Raw genomic sequence first — 26543 nt, forward strand, 5'->3', positions numbered from 1 at the left:
CAAAACCCCAGCGCTTGCCCGAAGATAGGCAGAGGCCTTCCTCTAAGGGCCAGGCGGTCCACTCCTCGTACAGACCTCGCTTCCGTGAAGCTAGAAGGTACCGCCCGGGGCGTTCTGCTGGGTTCACTTCACGTGCCCGTGGTCAGCAGAGGAACTCCTTTCGCTCGGACAAGCGTTCCGCAGCCGGTGGCTCAAGACCAGGAGTTCAGGGGCGACCCTCTCAATGATGGTGCGCCGGCCCTCTCCTCGATGCCTGTCATCAGAGGACAGCTTTCCCTCTTTGTCGAGGAGTGGGCCAAGATTTCCTCAGATCAGTGGGTTCTGGACCTGATCAGAGATGGATACAGAATAGAATTCAACACCCCCAGTAAGAGACGTGTTTGTGGAGTCACGATGCGGTTCTGCTGTCAAACGGGCAGCGGTGGAGGAGACTTTACAAGGTCTGATTCAGTTAGGGGCAGTGACCCCGGTGCCTCCCGCCGAGCAAGGCTGCGGCCGATACTCCATCTACTTTGTGGTGCCGCGAAAAGGTGGGTCCTTTCGCCCTATTCTGGACTTAAAAGAAGTGAACAAGTCCCTGAGAGTGCGGCATTTCCACATGGAATCCCTGCGCTCCGTCATTGCGGCGGTACAGCCAGGAGAGTTTCTCACGTCTCTAGACCTGAAAGAAGCTTACTTGCACATACCGATTTGGCCCCCGCACCAGAAGTTTCTGAGGTTTGCGGTGTTGGGAAAACATTTCCAGTTCAGGGCCTTGCCTTTTGGCCTCGCCACAGCTCCCCGAACCTTTTCGAAGGTAATGGTGGTAGTAGCTGCTTTTCTCAGGCGAGAAGGTATCAGGGTTCACCCGTACCTAGACGACTGGCTCATCAGAGCAGACTCTGCAACAGAGAGCTTACAAGCTACAGCCAGAGTGGTCTCAGTTCTGCAATCTCTAGGCTGGGTCGTCAATATGGCCAAAAGTCACCTGTCCCCTTCACAATCTCTAGAGTTTTGGGGGGCCAGGTTCGACACAGTCTCGGGCTATGTGTTCCTTCCCGAGCTAAGGCGGTGCAAGCTTCAGAATCGGGTCCGTCTGCTCCTGAGGATGCCCCGCCCGCGAGCTTGGGACATTGTCCAGCTGCTGGGATCGATGACTGCCACGATGGAAGTGGTACCCTGGGCGAGAGCGCACCTGAGACCTCTACAGTATTCCCTACTCCGGAGATGGTCTCCTATTTCTCAGGATTACCAATGCAGACTTACTTGGCTCCCTGCGGCCCGACTCAGCATGGAGTGGTGGCTCTCGGACAGCATGCTGCGGCGAGGAATGCCGCTGATGCTCCTCGTTTGGTGCCTGGTGGTAACAGATGCCAGCCTGAAGGGCTGGGGCGCACACTGGAAGGGGAAGCATGCCCAGGGTCTATGGACACCCGAGGAGTCTGAATGGTCCATCAACCGCCTAGAGTTGAAAGCGGTGTTTCAGGCGCTTCTGGCCTTTCAAGTGACCCTGGAAGGATTGGCTGTCAGAGTGATGTCGGACAACACGACAACAGTGGCCTATATAAATCGACAAGGTGGAACAAGGTGCAGAGCACTAGCCGCGCAGGCCGAACTGATTTGCCACTGGGCCGAGCTGCATCTTCAATGTCTGTCGGCAGCTCATATTGCAGGTCAGAGCAATGTGCAGGCCGATTATCTGAGCAGGCATCAGATCGATCCAGCAGAATGGAATCTGGCAGACGAAGTATTCCTGCAGATCTGTGCCAAATGGGGCAAGCCCGTGATGGATCTAATGGCGACAAGTGCCAATACCAAAGTCCCGTGCTTCTTCAGCAGACGGAGAGATCCTCGCTCGGCAGGGTTGGATGCCTTGGCTCAACCCTGGCCTCCGGGTCTACTTTATGTGTTTCCCCCATGGCCCTTGATAGGGCGTCTGCTCTTGCGGATTCGGCTGCACCCAGGAGAAGTGGTCCTCATCGCCCTGGATTGGCCAAGGAGACCTGTGGGAGAGAGGTTCTGGAAGCCAAATTTAGGCTCTTAGGTAGAAAGCTCAAATCCAGATTCTCTAGGGTAGCATTTTCTGAAATGCTACCTGTTCCACGTGCAGGGCCCAAGAGAGAGGCAGAGCTCCAGAGTCTCAATGCGTGGATGAGACGATGGTGCAGGGAGGAGGGTTTTAGATTTGTTAGGAACTGGGCGACATTCTGGGGAAGGGGGAGCCTATTCCGAAAGGATGGGCTCCACCTTAACCAGGGTGGGACCAGGCTGCTGGCGTCGGCATTTAAAAAGGAGATAGAGCAGCTTTTAAACTAGAAATGGGGGGGGAGGCCGACAGTCGCTCAAAAGCGCATGGTTCGGGAAAAGGTATCTTGCAAAGATACCTCACAAACAGGGAAGATAGGGTTTCTGGATAGTGAGGTTACACAACAGACCGTGGTAGGCCAGGTGCCCTTAAATACAACTAAAGATCAGACAAAAGATGTCAAATCAATAGTGTCAGGTACTAAGCATCATGCAAATAAGAACAACAAACATACTCTGAAATGTCTATATGCAAATGCTAGGAGTCTAAGAAATAAGATGGGAGAGTTGGAATATATTGCACTAAATGAAAAATTGGATATAATAGGCATTACTGAGACCTGGTGGAAGGTGGATAACCAGTGGGACACTGTCATACCGGGGTACAAAGTATATCGTAATGATAGGGTGGACCGGACTGGTGGAGGGGTAGCATTGTATATTAACAAGAGCCTTGACTCAGATAGATTACAAATTCAGCAGGACACAAATCACACCTTTGAATCACTGTGGGTTGAAATTCCATGTATAAAAGGGAAAAAAATGGTGATAGGAGTGTACTACCGTCCGCCTCGCCAGGATGAGCAGGTAGACACAGAAATGATAAAAGAAATCAGAGACGCGAACAAAATGGGCAATGTGATAATAATGGGTGACTTCAATTATCCAAATATAGACTGGGTAAATGTAACATCGGGACACGCTACAGAGATACAATTCCTTGATGAAATCAAGGACAGCTTTATGGAGCAACTGGTGCAGGAGCCGACGAGAGAAGGAAAAATTCTAGACTTGGTCCTTAGTGGAGCGCATGATCTGGTGAGGGACGTTACAGTACTGGGGCTGCTTGATAACAGTGACCATAATATTATCAGTTTTGACATCGACCTTGAAGTAACTGTACACAGAAAGTCAAATACGTTAGCGTTTAACTTTAAAAAAGGAGACTATGATAAATGAGAAGAACGGTAAAAAAAAAACTTAGGGGGGCAACTGAGAGAGTAAAAACTGTACAACAGGCGTGGACGCTGTTCAAAAATACCATCCTGGAGGCCCAGGCCATACATATTCCGCAAATTAGAAAAGAAAGACGGAAGTCCAAAAGACACCCGGCCTGGTTGAAAAGTGAGGTGAAGGAAGCTATTAGGGCTAAAAGAAACGCCTTCAGAAAATGGAAGAAGGAACCGTCTGAAAATAACAAGAAACAGCATAAGGAGTGTCAAAGCAAATGCAAGGCGCAGATTAAGAAGGCCAAGAGGGAGTATGAAAAAAAGATAGCATTAGAGGCAAAAAAACATAGTAAAAAAATTTTTCGGTATATTAAAAGCAGGAAGCCGGCAAAAGAATCGGTTGGGCTGCTGGATGACCGAGGGGTAAAAGGGGCGATCAAGGAAGACAAAGACGTAGCGGAGAGACTGAATGAATTCTTTGCTTCGGTCTTCACCGAGGAAGATTTGGGTGGGTTACCGGTATCGGAAATGGTATTTCAAGCAGACGAGTCGGAGAAACTTACTGACTTCACGGTAAACCTGGAGGACGTAATGGGGCAGTTCGGCAAACTGAAGAGTAGCAAATCTCCTGGACCGGATGGTATTCATCCTAGAGTACTGATAGAACTGAAAAACGAGCTTGCGGAGCTACTGCTAGTGATATGCAACTTATCCTTAAAATCGAGCGTGGTACCGGAAGATTGGAGGGTGGCCAATGTAACGCCCATTTTTAAAAAAGGCTCCAGGGGAGATCCGGGAAATTATAGACCGGTGAGTCTGACGTCGGTGCCTGGGAAAATGGTAGAGGCTATTATTAAAAACAAAATTACAGAGCACATCCAAGGACATGGATTACTGAGACCAAATCAGCATGGCTTTTGTGTGGGGAAATCTTGCCTGACCAATTTACTTCAGTTCTTTGAAGGAGTGAACAAACATGTGGACAAAGGGGAGTCGGTTGATATTGTGTATCTGGATTCTCAAAAGGCGTTTGACAAGGTACCTCATGAAAGGCTACAGAGGAAATTGGAGGGTCATGGGATAGGAGGAAATGTCCTATTGTGGATTAAAAACTGGTTGAAGGATAGGAAATAGAGAGTGGGGTTAAATGGGCAGTATTCACAATGGAGAAGGGTAGTTAGTGGGGTTCCTCAGGGGTCCGTGCTAGGACCGCTGCTTTTTAATATATTTATAAATGATTTAGAGATGGGAGTAACTAGCGAGGTAATTAAATTTGCTGATGACACAAAGTTATTCAAAGTCGTTAAATCACGACAGGATTGTGAAAAATTACAAGAGGACCTTACGAGACTGGGAGACTGGGCGGCTAAATGGCAGATGATGTTTAATGTGAGCAAGTGCAAGGTGATGCATGTGGGAAAAAAGAACCCGAATTATAGCTACATCATGCAAGGTTCCATGTTAGGAGTTACGGACCAAGAAAGGGATCTGGGTGTCGTCGTCGATAACACACTGAAACCTTCTGCTCAGTGTGCTGCTGCGGCTAAGAAAGCGAATAGAATGTTGGGTATTATTAGGAAAGGTATGGAAAACAGGTGTGAGGATGTTATAATGCCGTTGTATCGCTCCATGGTGCGACCGCACCTTGAGTATTGTGTTCAATTCTGGTCGCCGCATCTCAAGAAAGATATAGTAGAATTGGAAAAGGTGCAGCGAAGGGCGACTAAAATGATAGCGGGGATGGGACGACTTCCCTATGAAGAAAGACTAAGGAGGCTAGGGCTATACAGCTTGGAGAAGAGACGGCTGAGGGGAGACATGATAGAGGTATATAAAATGAGTGGAGTGGAACAGGTGGATGTGAAGCTTCTGTTCACGCTTTCCAAAAATACTAGGACTAGGGAGCATGCGATGAAACTACAGTGTAGTAAATTTAAAACAAATCGGAGAAAATTTTTCTTCACCCAACGTGTAATTAAACTCTCGAATTCGTTGCCGGAGAAAGTGGTGAAGGCGGTTAGCTTAGCAGAGTTTAAAAAGGGGTTGGACGGTTTCCTAAAGGACAAGTCCATAAACCGCTACTAAACGGACTTGGAAAAATCCAAAATTCCAGGAATAACATGTATAGAATGTTTGTACGTTTGGGAAGCTTGCCAGGTGCCCTTGGCCTGGATTGGCCGCTGTCGTGGACAGGATGCTGGGCTCGATGGACCCTTGGTCTTTTCCCAGTATGGCATTACTTATGTACTTATGTACTTATGGTATGCAGACCTCCGACAGATGCTCCTGGAGGCTCCTCTGCCGTTACCTCTGGTACCGAACCTGTTGACTCAGGGACCGGTAGCCATGGAGGACGCCGGCCGCTTTGGTCTTACGGCATGGCTATTGAGAGGGCGCAATTGAGGGATAAAGGTTATTCCAATAAAGTTATTTCCACTCTCCTGCAAGCCCGCAAGCGGTCCACTTCCGTGGCTTATGCCAGGATTTGGTGCCTGTTTGAGTCTTGGTGTGCTTCCAGAGCCATTGCTCCAATGCGGGCTCCTGTCTCGCCGATTCTGGACTTTTTGCAGGAAGGTGTACAAAAAGGCTTGGCCTATAATTCCCTGCGGGTGCAGGTGGCAGCGTTGGCCTCCCTTCGTGGTAAGGTGGAAGGCGTGTCTTTGGCTGCTCACCCAGATGTGGCACGGTTTCTTAGAGGGGTGCTTCGGCTCCGACCTCCAGTGCGAGCACCCTGTCCAGCTTGGAACCTGGGGCTAGTTTTGAAAACCCTGCAGGCATCTCCTTTTGAGCCGCTTCGGCGAGCATCGGAGAAAGATTTGACACTGAAGGCCGTTTTTCTGGTGGCCATTACCTCGGCGAGACGGGTGTCAGAGCTTCAGGCGCTGTCCTGTAGAGACCCATTTCTGCAATTTTCAGAGTCCGGAGTCACGGTTCGGACCGTGCCTTTCTTTATGCCTAAGGTGGTTTCAGCCTTTCACCTAAACCAGCCTATTTTCTTGCCCTCTTTTTCAGAGGAAGAGTTTCCAGAATCTTTTGGGCAGCTGCACCTTTTGGATGTGCGCAGGACTCTGCTGCAGTATCTGCGAGTTACTAACTCTTTCAGGACTTCTGATCATCTGTTTGTTTTGCTATCCGGTTCTCGCAGAGGGTCTCCAGCGTCTAAAGCCACTATTGCCCGCTGGCTCAAAGAAACTATCTTTTCAGCTTATCTGCTGGCCGGCAGGGTTCTGCCTGTAGCCTTTAAGGCACATTCTACTAGAGCAATTTCTTCCTCTTGGGCTGAAACTGGAGCACTCTCTCTTCAAGAGATATGCAGTGCAGCAACATGGGCTTCTAAGCTCTCCTTTGCCCGACATTACAGGCTGGATGTGGCTGCCAGGAGGGATGCGCGTTTTGGTGCACAAGTGCAAGCGCGTGGTGTGGCTTGTTCCCACCCTATCTAGGGATTGCTTTGTTACATCCCATACGTAATGGCTTCATCTGCTTGATGACAAGGAAGGGAAAATTAGGTTCTTACCTTGGTAATTTTCTTTCCTTTAGTCATAGCAGATGAAGCCATGAGCCCTCCCTGTATGATTGTCTGTATGCTGTGAATCTGTTTTTCAGGTTCTGTTCTAATTTCCTGAAGTTCCTTCCTTGGGAGAAAGTTGGAAAACAATCTTCAGGATTCATGTTCAGTTTAAATTTAGGAGGATGTGTTCATTCCCTCCAGCATGTTTTTTTTTTTGGAGGATGTGTTGATTCTCTCCAGGAGGCACGTGTGTTCCCCTCCAGTTCTATAAATAGGAGGATGAGTTCATTCGCTCCAGTATGTTGGGAGGATGTGTGATTCCCTCCAGGAGGCGCGTGTGTTCCCCTCCACTTATACAATAAGGAGGATGAGTTTATTCCCTCCAGGAGGATGTGCATTCCCTCCTTTATGAGTTCATGCCCTTGTGATGGGCCATCGTTCACTGTGAGGAAAGCTCTTGTGATTCCCATTGCGGTTTGCCATACTGTTTTGGAAGCTTCAAATACTGAAGAGGCAGTGGAGCTAGCTGGCCAAGAGGGCACTGTGAAAGTTTGAGTGCTCTCTATCTCCCCTGCTGGTTGATGGACATAACCATACGTAATGGCTTCATCTGCTATGACTAAAGGAAAGAAAATTACCAAGGTAAGAACCTAATTTTCCCATATAAGTGTACATTTCTTGCGGCCAAATATTTTTGGGCTCTTAATGCTACCTCTTTCCCCCAGTGGTGCTTCTTAAGTGCTATTAGAATGTCTGTTGGATGTTTTATGTCATTTAGGGAATAAAAATAAAAGTTACATCAGTATCCAATTATTAACAGTGCAAATTAGGGAAAATAAAGTTCTATATTTGTAGGAAGAAAACTAATTCATAGCTGGCAGAACAAAGAAGATACTAGATTGTAAGCTCTTTGAGCAGGGACTGTCTTTCTTCTATGTTTGTGCAGCGCTGCATACGTTTTGTAGTGCTATAGAAATGCTAGATAGTAGTAGTGGCGTCAAGTAGTTAGGAGCACAATTTCTCCATTTATACGAAACAAAGGGCATAAAGAATATAGAAAAAAAGGGAAAAATAATTTAACATGACAGCTGTTTACAATGACCATCAAAAATTGTATATATGTTATTTTAAAACATCCCTCATGTTACTGAAATAATATGGGGAAAGAGAAGGTAATTTAGACCAATTGGGGCAAACTAAATTCTATCCTTGTTCTGGGGCAGTACAGAACATTTTCTTTCAAGGTACACAAAATATCTTAACTTCTTAATCTAAACATTCATTTAAATTCACTTTTCCTGTGGGGTAATTTCTCTGAAATCTCAATTACCTGGTACAATAATATTTATCATGAGAGTGATGAACTAAACAGAGTAAGTACTTCAGCAGACAAACGTTTCCATGCACAAATCACAGCAAGACAAAAAGTTAAGCAGGACTGTGTTAAATCCTGTGTTGATGAATTTAATACAGGCAGGAACCTTCACAGTTAATGTAAAATTTGGAATGGAATGCAACAAAAATCAAAGTTAAAAAAGAAAAATCCTAATGAAGCATACAAAAGCTGTATCCTTGGCACAAATTAATAACATGGCATAGCCACTCCAGAAGTAGAAAAATGTACAACAGTACTGTTTAATTGATCCATGGAGTTCCTTTATTTCTGCAGGTAATAAAGATGGAAGACCTTTTCTGTGCAGCTTGTTTCTTTTTCAACTTTATTTTTGAGATTTTTTTTTAATTGAGGTATTGAATCAACCTCTAATTGTGCACTATAAAAGTTTGGCTCTTTCCCCCTTCTTTTTTTGTTTCCTTTTGGTATAAAATGTTTGGGATGGAATCGTGCTGTTCTTTGGACAGGTGTTCTTGTTATTTATTGAACTGTTATAAAAATAAAATTTAAAAAGTGGATTTTGTTCAATATATGTACATTCTTGCAGCCTTACCTGTTAGACTCACAAACGCAGCAAAAAAAATGGCTGATCGTATGTGTAATGTAGTGCATAGAATAAATACTGATTTGTATTAAATCAGTTGGATTTTTTTTTTTATCTTGCAGTTAACTCCTGCCCCTTTGTACTTCCAGCTAAATTGACAGTAAGGCTAGATTCTGGCCATATTCATCTTTTTAGGGGCATAGTTATCAATGTGGTTTACTGTTAAGCTGTGTTGTGTTGCCACTAATGTGTTGTTTTGGCACAGGTCACATTTTATGCAATGAGATTTAGGGGGCCCTTGTACAAAGGCATGGTAGGGCTATTGTGCAGGTAGCATGTTTCAAAACAGCATTACTGCTGGGCCTGCCCAAGTACCCTGCGGTAGTTCTGATTTTGCCGCTTTCCATTTCCCATGCTAGAAAATCATTTTTATTTTCTAGCATGGAGGGGTGGGGGGCGTGCCCACCGGTAGTTGGGCAGTGCAACACATTGCTGTGCGCTGCTCGATTACCACACAAGTAGCACGTGACCCCTTACTGCCTACTAAATAGGTGGTGGTAAGGGCAGTAATGGCCGTGTGATAATTTGGAAATTAGTGCGTGGCCATTTTAGAGCCACACTAAAAAGTGGCATGGAGCACATGGGAAACCCATGTGCTAAAACTACTGCCAGCCACTTTTTAGTGCAGTTTAGTAACAGGACTCCTTAGTTACTAATAACTGGGTTTAAGAGTAAAATACTCCACATTATATCCCCCTCTGTGTTCCAGTTATTTGTGGCTACACCCTGTCCCCAGAGTTGTGTGGGCCTTTGTTTTGTGACTATTATTTTTAGAAGTTGTGATCTGGAGTTTTTTGTTAACCAGTGTGTTTGTACGTAAGGGCGGTATATCAGCTTGATATACCGCATGGGTCATTGCTGGCTACAATATGGTTTACAAGATACATAAGTTAAGGGAATGGAAAGAAAACAGAAAGAAATGTAAGTGCAAAGAGGTATCATGAGTTAAGAGGATTAGGCAAGAGTAAAGAGGTGAGTGAGAGCAGGCTTGAAGGTGGTATAGGAGGATTCCAGTTGGGAGGTGAAGTGGGAGGGAGTTCCCGAGCTTAGGGCCTGCATAGCTGATTGCAGATGAGCAAGTGGCATCCAGAAGAATAATAGAGGGAGAGAGAAGCACAGGGAGACCTGATTGGAGTGAACAGAGGGTGCGGAGAGCAGTGTATGGAATAAAAATGTGAGAGAGGTATGAGGAGGCATGAGGGAGACAACGCTTGAATGTAAGTGTTAAGGTTATAAATTGAATGTGTGCTGAGAGAGGGAGCCAGTGAAGGGGGGGGGGGGGTGGTGATGTGATAAGCTTTTGAATTATGAAGGAGATGAACCGCAGTAGATTGAATAATGAATAAATAAACATGTCTTAACAGTAGCCCACTTTGATAACTTCCCCCTTTAGTCTGATAGTCAAAGTGATTTGTCCTAGACCAGGGGCCATGCACCCATGCTCCTTTTGGAACCCTGCAATCATGGACCCTAAATCTTGTCACCTATAAGCAATAACAATAACTTCCTTCCTTTTAGGAGCAATAAATTCTGTGTCGTAGCCATTGCTGACCTGGGGAGCCAAATGCCAGACATGAGTATGGAACTACTACTACTACTTAACATTTCTAAAGCGCTACTAGGGTTACGCAGCACTGTACAGATTAACAAAGAAGGACAGTCCCTGCTCAAAGGAGCTTACAATCTAAAGGACGAAATGTCAAGTTTGGGCAGTCTAGATTTCCTGACTAGAGGTATAATGGTTATGTGCCGAAGTCAATATTGAAGAGGTGGGCTTTGAGTAAGGATTTGAAGATGGGCAGGGAGGGGGCTTGGCGTATGGACTCAGGGAGTTTATTCCAAGCATAGGGTGAGGCGAGGCAGAAAGGGCGGAGCCTGGAGTTGGGGGTGGTGGAGAAGGATTCTGAGAGGAGGGATTTGACCTGTGAGCAGAGGTTTCGGGTAGGAACATAAGGGGATATGAGGGTAGAGAGGTAATGAGGGGCTGCAGATCGAGTGCATTTGTAAGTAAGTAGGAGAAGCTTGAACTGTATGCGGTACCTGATCGGAAGCCAGTAAAGTGACTTGAGGAGAGGGGTGATATGGGCATATCGGTCCAGACGGAAGATAAGACATGCAGCAGAGTTCTGAATGGATTGAAGGGGGGATAGATGGCTAAGTGGGAGGCCAGTGAGGAGTAGGTTGCAGTAGTCAAGGCAAGAGGTAATGAGAGAGTGGATGAGAGTTCGGGTGGTGTGCTCAGAGAGGAAAGGGAGAATTTTGCTGATGTTATAGAGAAAGAAGCGACAGGTCTTGGCTATCTGCTGGATATGTGCAGAGAAGGAGAGGGAGGAATCAAAGATGACTCAGAGGTTGCGGGCAGATGAGACGGGGAGGATGAGGGTGTTATCAACTGAGATAGAGAGTGGAGGGAGAGGAGAAGTGGGTTTGGGTGGAAAGACAATAAGCTTGGTCTTGGCCATGTTCAGTTTCAGGTGGTGGTTGGTCATCCAGGCAGCAAAGTCAGCTAAGCAGGCCGATACTTTGGCTTGGGTTTCCGCAGTGATGTCTGGTGTGGAGAGATAAAGCTGGGTGTCGTCAGCATAAAGATGATATTGGAAACCATGAGATGAGATCAGCAAGCCTAGGAAAGAGGTGTAGATTGAAAAAAGAAGGGGTCCAAGGACAGATCCCTGAGGAACTCCAACAGACACTTACTACATGAGGCATCAGGCCTGTTTACTTGATGTGTTGTTTTTTTAAGTAGTTTTAACAGTATGTAAACCACTTTAAATGAAGTTGCAAAAACCACAGGCAGTATATCAAGTCCCATTCCCTTTCTATTTTAGAAATAATTATATAGCTGCATTAAGTTCTTTGTATTGCAGGAAAATATAAAATGTATCTTTTATACAGTATTAACAATTATGTTTTAAATTTATCTTTTAGGCACAAGGAATGAGCACCAAACCATATCTTCTAGAAAAAGTTTTTAATGCAATTGAGAAAAATATTAATGCTGAAAATGGGTGCATTTTTATAATTGCTTTAGATGTGATGAATTCAACATCTGCAAGAGAGATGGTAAGCTGTCTTATTTTTGCTTAGGTAGATTGTGGGGTTTTTTTTTTACAAGGTTATCTAGTAATAAATATCAACCAAAAATTTGATGTAACTGATAATAAAAATGTATTAATTTTATTAAATTTTGGCATTATGATTAGTGTTATAAGTACATAATTCTCCGAGGACAAGCAGGCTGCTTGTTCTCACTGATGGGTGACGTCCACGGCAGCCCCTCCAATCGGAAACTTCACTAGCAAAGTCCTTTGCTAGCCCTCGCGCGCCCGCGCGCACCGCGCATGCGCGGCCGTCTTCCCGCCCGAAACCGGCTCGAGCCGGCCAGTCTTCTTTTGTCCGCACTCGGTACGGTCGTGTTTTCGCCGTGTCGAGCCCCGGAAAGTCGACCTCGCGCGTCCAATTTATTTTGAGCGTGTTTTTTCCTTCGGGAAAGTTTCTCTTAGTCGGGAAGTGCTCCGGAAACCCCCCGCCGGGTTTCGTGTAAATCCTCCCCGTACTTCCAGCTTTTTGCCCCGGTAAGTTTTCTTTCGTCGTCGGGGTAGGCCTCTTTTTGGCCTCGGTCGAGATTTTTCTCCCTCTAAATTTTGGTGCTTCAAATTTCGCCATTTCGGCTTTTGATTTCGCCGGCGTGATTTTTCCGCCCATGACATCGAAGCCTTCCAGCGGCTTCAAGAAGTGCACCCAGTGCGCCCGGGTTATCTCGCTCACTGATCGACACTCGTCGTGTCTTCAGTGTCTGGGGGCCGAGCACCGCCCTCAGAACTGCAGTCTGTGTTCCCTGCTTCAAAGGCGGACTCAGGTAGCGAGACTAGCCCAGTGGAACGTGTTGTTCTCGGGCTCTTCGTCGGCATCGGCACCGGGATCTTCGTGTGCATCGACGTCGTCAGCGTCCAGACCATCTTCCTCGGCCGCCCCTGCATCGAGTGCATCGAGGCATCAGGGCCTCTGCATCGGCGCCGAGACATCGGATAGCTGCATCGACGTCGGTGGTACCAGGACCTCGTCTGCTGATGTCGTCGGACGGTGGTGCATCGGGTGGAGTGCAGGTGAGGGCTGTCCATTCCCCTGCTGGTGGCGGTGAGCCCTCGGGTGGGTCTCCGCCTACCCTGAGGGCTCCTGCGGTACAGCCCCCCCGAGATCGACCTTCTTCAGTCTCGGCCCCGAGGAAGCGACGGATGGATTCGACGTCCTCCTCGTCGGTGCCGGGGAGCTCCGGTGACATGCTTCGGAAGAAATCGAAGAAGCATCGACACCGGTCTCCTCCCCGTGTCGGCACCGAGAGCTCTGGGTCGCCGAGGGATTCGGCACCCAGCAGGCATCGGCACCGAGAGGACCGCTCACCCTCTGTTCAAGAGGTGTCGATGCGCTCCGCTCTGGACAGCCCGGAACAGCCTCCACGCCCGGAACAGGTACTGACGTCGACGCCTGCATCGACCTCTCAGCCTTTCTCTGCAGCCACTCTAAACGAGAGCCTCCGGGCCGTTCTCCCAGAGATTCTGGGAGAGCTGTTGCGCCCTACCCCTCCGGTACCGGCGGTGCTTGCGCCTCCGGTACCGTCGAGCGTGGCGCCGGCTGGCCCATCGCCCAGGTTGAGGTCCCCGACGTCGGTACCGCGTGCGGTGCCGACCGCGGCCACCTCCCAGGAAGGCTCCCCGACCACGTCGGTGGAGGGAGCTTCGCCGATGCGGGCAAGGGAGTCTACCTCTCGACGCCCCCATCGTGGACGGGGTTCCACGGAGTCGAGCAGGGCGAGGTTGCAGACACAGGTCCGGGAACTCGTGTCTGACACCGAGGGTGAGGCCTCGTGGGAGGAAGAGGAAGATCCCAGGTATTTCTCTGACGAGGAGTCTGAGGGTCTTCCGTCTGATCCCACTCCCTCTCCTGAGAGACAGCTTTCTCCTCCCGAGAGTCTGTCTTTCGCTTCCTTTGTCCGGGAGATGTCTACGGCCATCCCCTTCCCGGTGGTTGTGGAGGACGAGCCCAGGGCTGAAATGTTTGAGCTCCTGGACTATCCTTCTCCACCTAAGGAAGCGTCCACTGTTCCCTTGCACCATGTCCTGAAGAAGACATTGCTTGCGAACTGGACCAAGCCATTAACTAATCCCCACATTCCCAAGAAGATCGAGTCCCAGTACCGGATCCATGGGGACCCAGAGCTGATGCGCACTCAGTTGCCTCATGACTCTGGAGTTGTGGATTTGGCCCTAAAGAAGGCTAAGAGTTCTAGGGAACATGCTTCGGCGCCCCCGGGCAAGGACGCTAGAACCTTAGACTCCTTTGGGAGGAAGGCCTACCATTCCTCTATGCTCGTGTCCAAGATCCAGTCCTACCAGCTCTACACGAGCATACACATGCGGAACAATGTGCGGCAGTTGGCGGGCTTGGTTGATGCTCTTCCCCCTGAGCAAGCCAAGCCTTTTCAGGAGGTGGTCAGGCAGCTGAAGGCGTGCAGAAAATTCCTGGCCAGAGGAGTTTATGACACTTTTGATGTTGCGTCCAGGGCCGCTGCTCAAGGTGTGGTGATGCGCAGGCTCTCATGGCTGCGTGCCGCCGACCTGGAGAATAGAATCCAGCAGCGGATTGCGGACTCGCCTTGCCGTGCGGATAACATTTTTGGCGAAAAGGTCGAACAGGTGGTAGAGTCTCTCCACCAGCGGGACACCGCATTCGACAAGTTCGCCCGCCGGCAGCCTTCAGCTTCTACCTCTACAGGTAGACGATTTTTCGGGGGAAGGAAGACTGTTCCCTATACTTCTGGCAAGCGTAGGTACAATCCTCCTTCCCGACAGCCTGCGGCCCAGGCTAAGCCCCAGCGCGCTCGCTCTCGTCAGCAGCGTGCGACTCAGCAAGGCCCCGCGGCTCCCCAGCAAAAGCAAGGGGCGAGCTTTTGACTGGCTCCAGCAGAGCATAGCCGACATCCAAGTGTCAGTGCCGGGCGACCTGCCTGTCGGAGGGAGGTTGAAAGCTTTTCACCAAAGGTGGCCTCTCATAACCTCCGATCAGTGGGTTCTCCAAATAGTCCGGCAAGGATACACCCTCAATTTGGCCTCAAAACCTCCAAATTGTCCTCCGGGAGCTCAGTCCTACAGCTTCCAGCACAAGCAGGTACTTGCAGGGGAACTCTCCGCCCTTCTCAGCGCCAATGCGGTCGAGCCCGTGCCATCCGGGCAAGAAGGGCTGGGATTCTATTCCAGGTACTTCCTTGTGGAAAAGAAAACAGGGGGGATGCGTCCCATCCTAGACCTAAGGGCCCTGAACAAATATCTCGTAAAAGAAAAGTTCAGGATGCTTTCCCTGGGCACCCTTCTCCCCATGATTCAGCAAAACGATTGGCTATGCTCTCTGGACTTGAAGGATGCCTACACACACATCCCGATACTGCCAGCTCACAGACAGTATCTGCGATTTCAGCTGGGCACACGCCACTTCCAGTACTGTGTGCTACCCTTTGGGCTCGCCTCCGCGCCCAGGGTGTTCACAAAGTGCCTAGCTGTGGTAGCAGCGGCGCTTCGCAGGCTGGGGGTGCACGTGTTCCCATATCTCGACGATTGGCTGGTGAAGAACACATCCGAGGCAGGAGCCCTGCAGTCCATGCAGATGAGTATTCGCCTCCTGGAGCTACTGGGGTTTGTGATAAATTACCCAAAGTCCCATCTTCTCCCAGTGCAGAAACTCGAATTCATCGGAGCCCTGCTGGATTCTCGGACGGCTCGCGCCTATCTCCCAGAGACGAGAGCCAACAACTTGTTGTCCCTCGTCTCGCGGGTGCGAGCGTCCCAGCAGATCACAGCTCGGCAGATGTTGAGATTGCTGGGCCACATGGCCTCCACAGTTTATGTGACTCCCATGGCCCACCTTCACATGAGATCTGCTCAATGGACCCTAGCCTCCCAGTGGTATCAGGCCGCTGGGGGTCTAGAGGACGTGATCCACCTGTCCACGAGTTTTCTCGAATCCCTGTTTTGGTGGACGATTTGCTCCAATTTGACTCTGGGACGTCCCTTACAAATTCCTCAGCCACAAAAAGTGCTGACCACGGATGCGTCTCTCCTGGGATGGGGAGCTCATGTCGATGGGCTTCACACCCAAGGAAGTTGGTCCCTCCAAGAACGCGATCTACAGATCAATCTTCTGGAGTTGCGAGCGATCTGGAACGCTCTGAAGGCTTTCAGAGATCGGCTGTCCCACCAAATTATCCAAATTCAGACAGACAATCAGGTTGCCATGTACTATGTCAACAAGCAGGGGGGCACCGGATCTCGCCCCCTGTGTCAGGAAGCCGTCAGCATGTGGCTCTGGGCTCGCCGTCAGGGCATGGTGCTCCAAGCCACATATCTGGCAGGCGTAAACAACAGTCTGGCCGACAGGTTGAGCAGGGTTATGCAACCTCACGAGTGGTCGCTCAATTCCCGTGTGGTGCGACAGATCTTCCAGGCGTGGGGCACCCCCCTGGTGGATCTCTTCGCATCTCAAGTGAACCACAAGGTCCCTCAGTTCTGTTCCAGGCTTCAGGCCCACGGCAGACTAGCGCCGGATGCCTTCCTCCTGGATTGGGGGGAAGGTCTGCTGTATGCTTATCCTCCCATACCTCTGGTGGGGAAGACTTTGTTGAAACTCAAGCAAGACCGAGGCACCATGATTCTGATTGCTCCCTTTTGGCCGCGTCAGATCTGGTTCCCTCTTCTTCTGGAGTTATCCTCCGAAGAACCGTGGAGATTGGAGTGTTTTCCGACCCTCATCACGCAGGACGACGGGGCTCTTCTGCATCCCAACCTCCAGTCCCTGGCTCTCACGGCCTGGATGTTGAGGGCGTAGACTTTGCCTCTTTGGGTCTGCCAGAGGGTGTCTCCCGCATCTTGCTTGCTTCCAGGAAAGACTCCACTAAGAGAAGTTACTTCTTTCATTGGAGGAGGTTTGCCGTCTGGTGTGACAGCAAGGCCCTAGATCCTCGCTCTTGTCCTACACAGACCCTGCTTGAATACCTTCTGCACTTGTCTGAGTCTGGTCTCAAGACCAACTCCGTAAGGGTTCACCTTAGTGCAATCAGTGCATACCATTACCAAGTGGAAGGTAAGCCGATCTCAGGACAGCCTTTAGTTGTTCGCTTCATGAGAGGTTTGCTTTTGTCAAAGCCCCCTGTCAAGCCTCCTACAGTGTCATGGGATCTCAATGTCGTTCTCACCCAGCTGATGAAACCTCCTTTTGAGCCACTGAATTCCTGCCATCCGAAGTACTTGACCTGGAAGGTCATTTTCTTGGTGGCAGTTACTTCGGCTCGTAGAGTCAGCGAGCTTCAGGCCCTGGTAGCCCAGGCCCCTTACACCAAATTTCATCACAACAGAGTAGTCCTCCGCACTCACCCTAAGTTTCTGCCAAAGGTCGTGTCGGAGTTCCATCTGAACCAGTCAATTGTCTTGCCAACATTCTTTCCCCGTCCTCATTCCTGCCCTGCTGAACGTCAGCTGCACACATTGGACTGCAAGAGAGCATTGGCCTTCTACCTGGAGCGGACACAGCCCACCAGACAGTCCGCCCAATTGTTTGTTTCTTTTGACTCCAATAGGAGGGGAGTGGCTGTAGGGAAACGCACCATATCCAATTGGCTAGCAGATTGCATTTCCTTCACTTACGCCCAGGCGGGGCTGGCTCTTGAGGGTCATGTCACGGCTCATAATGTCAGAGCCATGGCTGCGTCGGTAGCCCACTTGAAGTCAGCCTCCATTGAAGAAATTTGCAAAGCTGCGACGTGGTCATCTGTCCACACATTCACATCTCATTACTGCCTGCAGCAGGATACCCGACGCGACAGTCGGTTCGGGCAGTCAGTTCTTCAGAACCTGTTTGGGCTTTAGGATCCAACTCCACCCCCCGAGGGCCCTGTTTGTTCTGTTCCAGGCTGCACTCTCAGTTAGTTGGTAAATTTTTTAGGTCAATCTCAGTTATGTCCTCGCCGTTGCGAGGTCCAATTGACCATGGTTGTTGTTTTGAGTGAGCCTGGGGGCTAGGGATACCCCATCAGTGAGAACAAGCAGCCTGCTTGTCCTCGGAGAAAGCGAATGCTACATACCTGTAGAAGGTATTCTCCGAGGACAGCAGGCTGATTGTTCTCACAAACCCGCCCGCCTCCCCTTTGGAGTTGTGTCTTCCCTTGAAGTGTATTGTCTTGCTACATACTGGACTGGCCGGCTCGAGCCGGTTTCGGGCGGGAAGACGGCCGCGCATGCGCGGTGCGCGCGGCGCGAGGGCTAGCAAAGGACTTTGCTAGTGAAGTTTCCGATTGGAGGGGCTGCCGTGGACGTCACCCATCAGTGAGAACAATCAGCCTGCTGTCCTCGGAGAATACCTTCTACAGGTATGTAGCATTCGCTGTATTGCCATACTGGGACAGACCAAAGGTCCATCAAGCCCAGCATTCTGTTTCCAACAGTGGCCAATCCAGGTCAGAAGTACCTGGCATGATCCCAAAAAAGTACAATACATTTTATGCTGCTTATCCTAGAAATACTATCTACTAGCGATGGCGATATTCTACTATAATATGGTAAACATACCTCTCACTACTAAGTAGAACTTTTAGATGTATGCAATCAGCATGGCATTATTGAAAGTAGGGGAGTCTCATAGGTCGCTGGGGTTTAATCGCAATTCTTATATGCCCCTATTTTGCGACAGTTGTAATCATCGACTCACCCTACCAACCTCCTTAGTTACTATTTTTTAAAATTTTTTATCCTTTTGTCCTTATCTATCAATGCTTAATGTATGGCTATACTTGATAATGCATACACATCAGGAGCTTCACAGTGAAACAATCTGACAATTTGACAAGGCTGTGATTGTGCTTAAAAAAACAGCTTAACTTAGCTTTTGTTTTGAAGTGCGGAACTCTTCCCGACAGGTGCCTGTTTTGCACAACTCTGCTTTCTCGAGGGGTTGTTGTCGCACCAATCAACGAGACAGCTTGAGTAAGGACAGGCTGTCACATTGATTCTAATTGTAAGAAAGGAGGATATATATTTCTACATGCCCAAATAACTCCTAACCTTTTGGTTATTGGGCAGTAATGCCAAGTCATATATGTCATACAAGTCAGATACTAGCACCCCAGTTCCCTGAAACCTTGTGTGTTGCATTGAATTGGGTAATACGGTCACAGTCTATCTGTAAGCTTGTTTGACATATTAGGGGCATCAATTTATTTTCCCTGATGTAAATCCCAGAAACACTGGAAGAGAAATCAGAGGTCACTCTGTAAATATCAGCATATCATCTGCATACAGGAAGATCTTATGATTGTCCCCTTTCACCGGAATCTCTGTGATGTCGCCCAATAGCCTTACCAACTGTGCAAACAGCAGTATAGCAAGGGTGAACAATAATAAGGAAACTGGACAACCTGCCTATGCCTCTACCCAGGGGAAATGGATTGGTTAAGAATCTGTTAATATGCAATCTAATATGACTATGCAGAAAACAAGAAGTTGCATTAAAGTAGGTGGAGGTGCCTGAGAAGATGCTGCAATGCTGGCAGAAAACTTTCTCATTTGCCACTGCAGGAGAGGTACAGGGACCTGGCCTGGGGCTATGGAGGAGAATGGGCAGAAGAGAGATGGAGAGATGTGTCGGGGGGGGGGGGGGGGTGGAGAAAAAGAGAGAGAGATATCAATAGGGGAGAGGAATGATTTTCTTAGTTGCCTCTGCAGTAGGAGCAGCTCGTTTGGGGGAGGGGCAGTTCCCCCCCCCCCCCCTAAAAAGAACGACCCTCGTAAATCCCCTTTTGTAACAAAAGACCTCTTTGCAGTTTGTTTACAGTACTGGGAAAATTGGCTTTAGGGGATGTTAATTTTCAAAGCTGTTGGAGAAGGGGAGAGACAGGATTTTTAAGCTGCAGGGAGAAGCAGTATGTTTTATTTTGTAATGATGCAGGGGAAAGCGGAGAGCTACGTGTTTGTATCTCACTTTTCTTTTTAAACGTGCTGGCTTGGAATTTTATGGTGCAGGGGCCAGCGGAGAGATGGTAGCTCAGGCCTTAAAGACAGGTCTGAGCACATGTAAATTTCTGATGGTAAATGATTCGTTGCAATCATCGGTATGGTTAGTGCATTCCGAATTGTCCACATTTCAACGGTAGTTTCTCCTTTGCATTCCGTTTTCGTTAGCTGCTTGCTTCGTAGGAAAAAGGCCTTTAATGCATGCAACAGTTAGGAATTTCCTTCGTTAAAGGGTTGTTAGAGGGTCGTTAAGGTTTAGTGCATCTAGCCCTTTGTTCCTTCAGGAGCAGTTTACAAGGTCTTCGATCTTGATGAGCATTCTTTGAAAATCCTCTTGTGCTAAATGCTTCCTTCTATAGCTCTCCCAAATTGTAAATGATCCTCTGCTGTTGAGAGATGCTGCTGCTGCAAGGTCTCTAAATGGCAGACCATTACTTGCAATTCGGAGCAGATTGCCTATGACACTTTCTAGCTTATTTTCGAAAGGGAAGGACGCCCATCTTCCGACACAAATCGGGAGATGGGCGTCCTTCTCCCGAGGCTGCCCAAATCTGCATAATCGAAAGCCAATTTTTTTGCGTTCTCAACTGCTTTCCATCGCGGGGACAACCAAAGTTCACGGGGGGGGGGGGGGTGTCGGCAGTGTACCGAACTAGGATGGGGGCGTGGTTTAAGAGATGGGCGTCCTTGGCCGATAATGGAAAAAAGAAGGGTGTCCCTCACAAGCATTTGGTCGACTTTACTTGGTCCCTTTTTTTTCACGACCAAGCCTCGAAAAGGTGCCCGAACTGACCAGATGACTACCGAAGGGAATCGGGGATGACCTCCCCTTACTCCCCCAGTGGTCACCATCCTCCTCCCACCCCCCAAAAAAAATTTTTTAACATTTTTGCCAGCCTCTATGCCAGCCTCAAATGTGATACCCAGCTCCATCACAGCAGTCCCTGGAGCAGTTTTTAGTGGGTGCAGTGCACTTCAGGCAGGCGGACCCAGCCCCCCCCCCCCCACTTGTTACACTTGTGGTGGTAAATGTGAGCCCTCCAAAACCCACCCAAAACCCACTGTACCCACATGAAGGTGCCCCCCTTCATCCCTAAGGGGGGGCTGTAAGCTAGAAATGCTAAATAGTAGTAGTAGTAGTAGGCTATGGTAGTGGTGTACAGTTGTGGGGAGTGGGTTTTAGGGGGGGGTTTGGGGGGGCTCAGCACCCAAGGTAAGGGAGCTATTTGTGAAGTCCACTGCAGTGCCCCCTAGGGTGCCCGGTTGGTGTCCTGGCATGTAAGGGGACCAGTGCACTACTAATGCTGGCTCCTCCCACGACGAAAGGGCTTGGATTTGGGAGGGTTTTTGAGATGGTCATCTTCAGTTTCCATTATGGCCGAAAACCGGGGACGACCTAAGGATGACCATCTCTAAGGTCGACCTAAATGTTGAGATTTGGGCGTCCCCGACCGTATTATCGAAACAAAAGATGGACATCCATCTTGTTTCGATAATACGGGTTTCCCTGCCCCTTCACCAGAACGTCCTTAGAGATGGTCGTCCCCATTCAATTATGCCCCTCTTTGTATCAAATTCAGTTGGATGACATTACCAGATTGTATTTCAGCCAGAAGTGTCTCCACTGTCATGCACTGGTGGTCCCCCCACCCCCCCCCCCCCCCCCCCCCCCACACACACACACACAGTTCTCTTGCGATTTCCACCCCGAAGGCTAAGAAGTCTTGATGGCAATCACTTCAGGAGGACTGATTCTATCTTGATTTGCTATACAGTCCCATCATTATTTGTCGCATGGAGCTTTTTCTTGATTTAATCGTGTTCCCAAAGGTTTCTTAGGAACCGTTTTACTAAACTGCATTAAACGCTAGCGCATGCTTAATGAAGGAAAAGTAGTCTAATGCAGGAAGCGGTAAAGCGTTTTGTGTTAGTTTTGCCATTTGCATGTGCTGTTATTTTATGGCGGGAGCATGCTAGGAGCAGAGAATGGGCATGGAAATGCTATTCCATAAAATCGCACTATCTGAATAACACTGACTTATCACAGGAGCCCTTTGCGCCTCCTAAATAGGAGACATTAAGGGCTCCCATATTAATATGGCTGTATGCTAATTACAACATTAGCGCATGGCCAGGAAAGAAAATAATTGAAAAAGGCCAAATTTATGGCCATGCTAGAAATGGCCTTAGCATGCGAGGTTAGGATAGGCTGGCGTGGGCTTTGATGGCAACTCCAGTAGTTGGATCATATGTACAGAGCCGGGCGGACTTCTATGGTCTATGTCCCAGAAACACCAAAGAGAGACCTTAAATTGATAATGAATGTGACTGTTGGGCAGACTGGGTGAACCATTCAGGTCTTTATCTACTGCCACTTACTATGTTACTATGAGAAAGTCCTGCCAAGCCCATTTACTAGTATGCATCTTAGTAAAAGGTCCTGTTATTTTTTTTTCATTTGGATTTATTCATTCTGCACCTTCAGTTGCCTCAACAGACAGTCCTGAGGTAAGGGGAGCCTAGGAATTGGCAAATAAATACAGAGGGCCCTGGAGTTCTGTGAGACGAGACCCATCCTTTCCTTAAGCTTCATCATATGATCCCGATTTTGACTTTTGTTTCACTCTTCATATTTTTTTTTCTTGAAAGAATATTCTAAATTATACTGCCTATAATGATGTATATGCCACAGTTCCCAGGAAAATGTTTCAGAGAGTCTAAGATGAAAACAAAATGTTAAAAGTACTTTGAAAATGGTAGTCTATAGCATTCCAGAGCTACTCAACATAAATGATTGTTCCGACAGATACTATATTGTCTTGATCTTGTACTGACACACTGGCTACAGAAAGATTACTAGAAGAAAGGGTATTTAGTGGTTTAAGATGGTGGTGCAGCCTCTGTAGGAGTGTCTTGATTTCATACCAGCTCTAATGCTGTGGTGCAGAACAGTAAACCTTTATGTACCACGTCTGCTAGAGACTATTGCAGAAGCTAAATGATGACATCATTGATCTAGCTTAGGGAGTGAGTAGATTCCGAGAGGAATAATGACTGGTTGCCATGACAATCTGGTTCTTACCAGCTGCTGATTTGTTACTTGAACACAGGATTTTACGTGTGCAACCCAGGCTCTGCGTGATAAACTGTGGACCTTCCTGGTTCAGTCATATTATGCTGTTCGTCACACGGAAAGCTGGAAGCTGATGAGCACGGATGATCAGCAGAAAATACAAACAGGTATGCTGTCAAAGTAGTAATGATAGCTTTTGATGGCTATGTTAAACAAGACAAGAGAGACTATAGATCCGTTACAGAGATAAAGGTAGGAAGAATACCTTTTTTAAAATAGCACAGATTTAAAATGGATGTGGCAGTGTGGTGTTTTTTTTCTTGGTTTGCTTTTTTTTTTAAATTGAAATTATGTACTGGATGATATACTAGGTTGTTCCTGCTAGATTTTTCAAAGGGAATTGTTTCTGCACTTAAAATAGAAAGCAGCATTTTGTTTGTAGTTTCATATTTCAATATGGTATTATTTCAAATACAAATTTAATTTAATTAAAGCTTTCTAGTGCTAAAATTGTATGCACACTGTTCTGTGGTTTCATTCTGTGCTCATTGTTACTGTTCATGGCCTTATCTGCTATGTATTCATCTTGTGGGCTATGAATAAATTAAGACTACTAGATTATTCAGTTTAATAATGACATACTGTGAACATTTGGGAGCCTAAGGATATGCGTAGTGGTCTCTGAAATGTAACACCCAACACTTGGAACATAAACATTAAACAAAAGAGGTTTATTATTCTGAATGTCTCTTTGTTCCAAATATGGGGACTGAAATTCTGTAGGTGTGGAACTAAAAATGATTTCTAGGCCATGCTGAAACATTTATTTTTGTTTAGTTTCTTTCTTTTAGCCAATTAAATAATCACCACCTTAGGATTTAAACTTATTTTAAAAGCATCATTTTAAAATATAGTTTGCCTACAGATGCATAGTGAAATCAGGAATATATATGCAATGAATGATACATTGCCATGGATGTAGGTGGTTCCCATTGTTCTTTTGTACATTAATTTATTCTGACAAAAGCATGGTTGTAGTTTAGTGTCTGAACATATTTGAACTGGAAGAAAATTTGATAGATTTCGTGGGCTAAACTTTCTCTCTCTATAAAATAGTACTCCTTGGATAGGGATCTTGCTAGTGGGATGTTTTTAAATGTATATACGTTTTTTTTTTTATTAAAGCTGTTACGTGCTATAAAATGTAGAATAAAATGTGAGTTGGGCCAGCATCTCCATGGCAGTGTGGTGCACTCTTGCACAGGGATGTGAGTTGATTTCTCATCTCTGTTTTGCTCACCAGGTCAGCTGGGGATGCTGTGGAGGCAGACCTTGATAAGGAAGGAATCTGTCATTGTGTGCTGGCTAGACTTAGAGCCAGAAGGAGCCTTGGTCCCCAGCCGAGGATTGTCATTGCCTTAGCTGAACCAAAGTGAATTGGGAGAGGAAAATAATGTAAATAAAGACTCATGGTGCCAGATCCTAGCTTTTCTTGTAGTTCAGTAAGAAGTAAAAAAAAAAAAAAAAACCAACAAAAATAAAAAAAAACCATCTTGAATTCAACAAGATAGGGAGTAAATTAATTACAAAAAGATATATTGGGTTAATTTACTTCCTATCTTGTTGAATTCTCAAGGATTTTTAAGGTTGCCTCATATAGGATCTGGAGTGTGCTCTCAAATTTTAATTTATACTGTCTAGTAAGTTCCTTTCTTTAACTTGTCTTGAAAGAATTTTCATGAAGTAAATTACACTTACTATGGTCTTTAATTCTGCATTAATCAACTCTATCCAGTCTTCTTAAATCCACATCCCCCCCATAACCCCCCCCCCCCCCCCAAAAAAAAAAAAAATAAAAACTAGAAATACCCCAAAGTTTTATATTCTGTGTTATGATTGTGTTTCCAGTTTTGATAGCCAGAGAAATGTACTGGATTATCCTTCATCTAGATGTAATGGGATTTTTTTTTTTTGTCCTTTGCCGTGTCAATCATGTGACCTGGTTTCATGTGTTGTTAGAACATCAAGAGCCTTTCAGAGACAGGTAAATGTATGTTGCAGGGGACCTGCACAATTTGTGGCCAATTTCATTATGTTAGAAAATTTCTGTTGCCCAAGCTGTAGTATCTGTCTGGACGTTTGCAAGGTTTTTTTTATTTGTGTTTGTTTTTTCCAATTTTTGCATTGAAATAATGGTTCTTTTTATCTGCCCCATATACCTTTTTGGTTTCTCCCTTAGGGACTTTTGCATTAAAGTATAGTATAAATGCTTTACATAAGATGTACTAAACTATTTGCAGATTACAGTCCTGTTTAAATAATGTGGCTGAGTGCATAGGAACTTTTGCTCCTTTCCTTAACCCTTTACCCTCTCCAGTGCTCCATAATGGCAGATGGCAACCAGAGCATCCTATACCATCTGTCACACCTATTGCACCATCTTTGAGATGCTCTGTGGACATTAAAAGACAATATGGTAGTTGAGACAAGTAGGGAAATAACATGGATAATTTATTGTCAAGGGTAAGCTCGCAATAAAGTGGCCTGTTAGCTCCCTGAGCCTTATCCTCCCAGTCTGCTGCTTGTGATGGAACCCAGAGAGGAGTGGGATCCAACCTGTAATGCTGCTGGTAGAGGGATTCAGATTACAAGGTTATAGAATATAGAATGAAAAAACCCCATAGCTCTATAATCGGGCAAAAAGAATAAACACACATTGTGTGTCTGACTTTATTAATAGGACAGATATGGATGAAGTCCAAAAGGTTGCCTATTTCATAAAGACAATTCAAAATATGAAAATCTTATGGTGGTAAAACAAACTTAAAAGGACTACAGTAATAGTAAACCCACATTGAAAAAAATATATGTGGAATTCAAATGGTGCTCACCACCCAGTTCACTATTAATAAAAAGAAAATCCCAATGATCAACCTATCTCAGTTATAATAGCTATAATAAGCTAGAAGAGACTTCAAACATCAAATATTTACCATTCATTTCTAAGAAATAATGAAAGCACCAATTACTTGGCTGTCCATTTATGTTCTTGCCATCACAGGAGTCTGGCATATGTGTAAATTATTTAAAACTTATATAGTCAAAAACAACATGCTGTAAAGATCGTATAATGCACTCCCCACAACTTGTGTTGGTGCCATACCATTGTAATAAAAAAAATAGTCTGTCCAAACTTTTATAATGCCATATATAAGGGTCTTCTTTTTCCTCACCCAAAATACGATTTCAGTGTTCAACAAGGCATCTTGTTTTGGAATACTAAGAGCTCCTTTTACTAGGCGGTGGTAAACCCAACGCAGGATTATGGATTTTTATTTCCTGAGTCAACTGGGGGTGGAGATGCTGTAGAGGCTACAGTCACAGCCACTTTGGGGAGGGAGTTCATCAGTTGCATCCTTGGACCACCTAGTGACCACATGTATAGCCTATTGTAGAGTTTTGACAGGAGTATGTGGCTCATTGCATGATTGGGCTAAATTTTATTTATTTTATTTCTTGGGATTTATTAACCAACTTTATGAAGAGATTCACCCAAGGTGGTGTACAGCAGGTACAGTTTAACATAAGACATAAAATTTTGTTAACAGCATAACAATAGTAAAATAACCAAGAATAAATTAAATACAATAAATGAGGTAAACTTGAAAAACAGTAAAT

General features: G+C 46.6%; 1 protein-coding gene across 1 annotated transcript in view; it reads left to right on the plus strand.

Annotated features, from left to right (window-relative positions):
- KIAA1107 (KIAA1107 ortholog) overlaps positions 1-26543 on the plus strand; it is a 195734-nt gene that overhangs the window by 104435 nt on the left and 64756 nt on the right. Inside the window, 2 exon segments of the mRNA XM_030205681.1 lie at positions 11670-11804; positions 22903-23032. Of these exon segments, the coding sequence (XP_030061541.1) occupies positions 11670-11804; positions 22903-23032 (265 nt within the window).

Source organism: Microcaecilia unicolor, chromosome 6, assembly GCF_901765095.1.
Source record: "Microcaecilia unicolor chromosome 6, aMicUni1.1, whole genome shotgun sequence".
Lineage (NCBI taxonomy): Eukaryota > Metazoa > Chordata > Amphibia > Gymnophiona > Siphonopidae > Microcaecilia > Microcaecilia unicolor.